Here is a 3,766-nt window from a genome sequence, read left to right on the forward strand (position 1 = left end):
TCTCTTGCATCCATTTTGTCAGACTTTTAAACCTTTTAACTCCTCTAAACATACTACTAAAGTGACTTCTCCTCACAGCTGACTCTGGCAATAGTATATGGCAATATATATTCCTTTATTTAGAGCCTTGGTTCTCAGATTCTTTCAGGGGATCTGCAAGGTCAAAACTGTTTTCATGATAATACTAAGATGTTACTCTCCTTTACCACTTTGTTAGCATTTCTATCAGTAATGTAAAAATGATGTTTGTACAGACTGCTCTTGCCTTAGCATGAAACTAGGGAGTGGCATCAGATTGTACCTAGTATTCTTCATTGTTGAGTACTCACAGTAAATACACATACTTACATATACCACATGCATGCACACACAAAAAATTCTATTTTACTTAAGAACATTCTTGACAAAACAGTAAAAATTATTTTCACTAAATCTTAACCTTGAGTTTAGGTATTAAATATGTGTAATGAAATAAGAATAAGAAGTATACATAACATATTTATACTAATGCTTGAGTTGCCAGCTGAACTGGCAGCTTTTTCATAGAACACTATTTTTACTTGAAACGGTGGCTAACTTGGGTATATGGCAGATACTTCCTTAAAGTGACATACTTCACTTATATTTACTTTATTATTTACCTTCATTATTACTTTATTATTTCTTAAGTAAAATAGAATATTATTTTAGTTTTCTTCATTTGTTCCCATGGGTTGGAATTATCATCTGGTGTTATTTCTATTCAGTTTTGTTTCCATCACCTCTTTTGTGCTGCTATTGTCAAATATATTACATTTCTATATGTTATAGGCCTAATGGTACCATTATATGTGTATTGTTTTATATACTTACATTAAAGGAAATGCACATTTTTACTGTATTTTATAATTAACTACTTTTACCAGTGTACTTTGTTTTCTTGTGTGTGTGTGTATTTAAATTTTCACCTTGGTTTACTTGCTTTCAACCTTATAAGAACTTCCTTGTATTTCTTGTAAGATGCTCTGCTAGCAACAAATTCTCTCAGTTTTGTTTATCTGGAGTATATTTTTGAAAGACAGTTTCGCTGGATATGATTCTTGGATTCTTGGTTGACAGTTTTTTTCTTTCAGCATTTTGAATATGTCATCTCACTGCCTTTTGGCCTTCATTGTTTCTGATGAGAAATTAATGTTACAGGGTTTCATGTACATGATGAATAATTTTCTCATTGCTTTCAAGATTTTCTCTTTGTCTTTTAGCATTTTTACTGTGGTGTGTCTGGGTATAAATATCTTTGACTTTATTCTACTTGGAATTTGTTAAGCTTTTTGGATGTGTAGATTAATGTTTTCCAGCAAATTTAGGGAGGTACCAGATATCTTTAAAAGACATTTTTCAAACTAAAACACTATACCCTTTAAACACTAACTCCTCATGCCTCGCTCTTTTCAGTCCCTGGCAACCGTCATTCATCTCTGTCTCTATGAATTTTACTACTTTAGTTACATCATATAAACGGAATTGTACAATATTTGTCCTTTTTGTCTGGTTTATTTTGCTTAGCATAATGTCTTCAAGGTTCATCCATGTTGTACCTTATGATAGAATTTTCCAGAATTTGTCTTCTTAGGTATTGAAATTAGATAGTCCCAATTCCTAGATATTGAAACATTTTTTTCTTCCCCACTTGTCTTATTTTTACTTAACTTTTATGATACTTTTGAATTATTGTCTATCTAGTTTTACATATTATATGTTTAGTTAGTAAAAAATATAAAAATTGGGAATGTGAAACAAAAAGAATACTGTTACCTTAAAGAAGGTTGATGGTGGTATGCTATGCTGTTTATGGAATGACTGATACATAAATTATAATATTAGAGTATGTAATTTTGGGGTCTTTTTAACAAAAGTAAAATGATCTTTGAAATTTGTTCTCATTTGATTATGATTTTATGAAATTGGTGGTTCTCAATTTTAATTTTAAATTCTCTGTATGCGTATATGAGAAACTGTGATAACATTCCCATCAATAAACAAGGATCAATTCAGGAGTGATTCTATGTAGAGAGATCATGACTATACCCCCAAAGAGTTGAAAATACTCAGGTACCCCGAAATCACTGATTAGTGTGTTTTAGCTACATGTGGCATAATCATTTATGTACTCTTTCAAGTGCTTATGACACTGTGATATGTAGCTTCTTTTAGTTTTTCTAAACCCAGTTATGAGATTCAAGGTATCCTTTGCTCATGACCATGGCGGCTTGCCTACTTCAACTTAGAGCTGTCATTTTAATGATAGCTGCCCTTCATATATTATCTTGGAGTGGTTGCTGAATCTTGGCCTCACCTAGGGTAGGCACTGAGCGAATATTGAGAACTGCTATCATTTTGCTTTAAACTTATTTGTTTCTGGAGAGTATTTGTGATTTTAAGTACTTGTTATATTTTCCCTCAAGTTAAGTTTTTTAATAAATCAAAAATTTTAATTAATATGCAAATCATATCATTGGTATAAAATAGGCTCTCCAAGTAAGTTAACTTTATATATGGTTATCTTTTATTTCCTAAACAGAGACTCTACAGGGGCAGGTAATTCACTGGTCCACAAGCGGTCTCCTTTACGTCGAAACCAAAAGACCCCAACATCCTTGACCAAGCTGTCTTTACAGGATGGACATAAAGTCAAAAAGCCAGCATGTAAATTTGAAGAAGGTCAGGATGTCCTAGCTAGATGGTCAGATGGCTTGTTTTATCTTGGAACTATCAAAAAGGCAAGTTACCTGCATATATCTTTTGCTTTTTTGCAGTAAACTTTTAATAATCTTGAATTTAAATTTAGCTTCATGTTTTTCATTTTAAAATAAATCACAAATATTCTTCTATTTCAGATAAACATATTGAAACAGAGCTGCTTCATCATATTTGAAGACAGTTCTAAATCCTGGGTTCTCTGGAAGGACATTCAAACAGGCAGGTGCTACTATTTCTCTTGAACGTGACTTATACTAAAATTTGATTTTTTTCAGTTTGTTATTTTTGAGCGTTGTCTGTTTGGTAGTGTATTAAGATAACTCAATCACTTTTGAGGGGAGACAAAAAAAATTAATGTTCTCTTCATAGTTTTCAGGCAGTTATAATCTATATTAAAGACCATAGAAGAACAAGACTCACTCTATTAGGGTATAGAGGTAGACTAGAAGACAGATGTGTTATTGATACATGCCTATAAACTATTGTTGGGACCCTTCTAAGAACTTAGAAGAAAAATTTTAGTCTCTAATATGAGTAACACTTTGAGCTTCATCATAACTGTTACTTGCTTATATTAGTACAAAGTAATGTAGATAGCTAATAGGTTTTGAGAACATACTATTTGTCAGATGTTTTGAGGAATTAAGACATATTAAATGAGCTTAGAGTATTAGAACTATTCATTAAAAAGAATGGTTTGAAATTACTATTTAATTATTTTTTTTTTTATGTTTATATGGGAAAATGAGCATATATTGGGTGCATGTAAAAATTAGTAGAGGTATACCATGGTTTGGTTATAGGTATGTTTCTTGTAATGCTTTCCATTTTCACAAACCTTTGAATCTGCTAAATAAAGGTGTTTTTTCCCCAGGTATCTCTTTCATTGAAAATGCTTTATTTATAAAAAATTATGAACATTAAAAATATGAGTTGTTAGCTTGCACAGTAAAGCACCTCTTTCGGTTTTCCTTTTCTAGAGTTAATAGCCTGCACTAAGACTTGTGTTTTATATTTCCTCTTGTAG

At 31.4% G+C, this 3,766-nt stretch overlaps 1 protein-coding gene across 4 annotated transcripts in view; it reads left to right on the forward strand.

Moving 5' to 3' along the window:
• The window catches only part of MTF2 (metal response element binding transcription factor 2), a 60,598-nt gene that overhangs the window by 32,313 nt on the left and 24,519 nt on the right, over positions 1 to 3,766 (forward strand). For 2 of the 4 annotated variants that reach the window (XM_006919415.2, XM_025051944.1), the window contains exons 2-3: positions 2,561 to 2,759; positions 2,877 to 2,958. In XM_006919415.2, coding sequence (XP_006919477.1) covers positions 2,561 to 2,759; positions 2,877 to 2,958 — 281 coding nt within the window. The remainder of the gene's footprint in view (positions 1 to 2,560; positions 2,760 to 2,876; positions 2,959 to 3,766) is intronic. The other 2 variants (XM_015595204.2, XM_025051945.1) reach the window with 2 other exon arrangements.

This window comes from Pteropus alecto, unplaced genomic scaffold (assembly GCF_000325575.1).
Source record: "Pteropus alecto unplaced genomic scaffold, ASM32557v1 scaffold25, whole genome shotgun sequence".
In the NCBI taxonomy this organism is placed as follows: domain Eukaryota; kingdom Metazoa; phylum Chordata; class Mammalia; order Chiroptera; family Pteropodidae; genus Pteropus; species Pteropus alecto.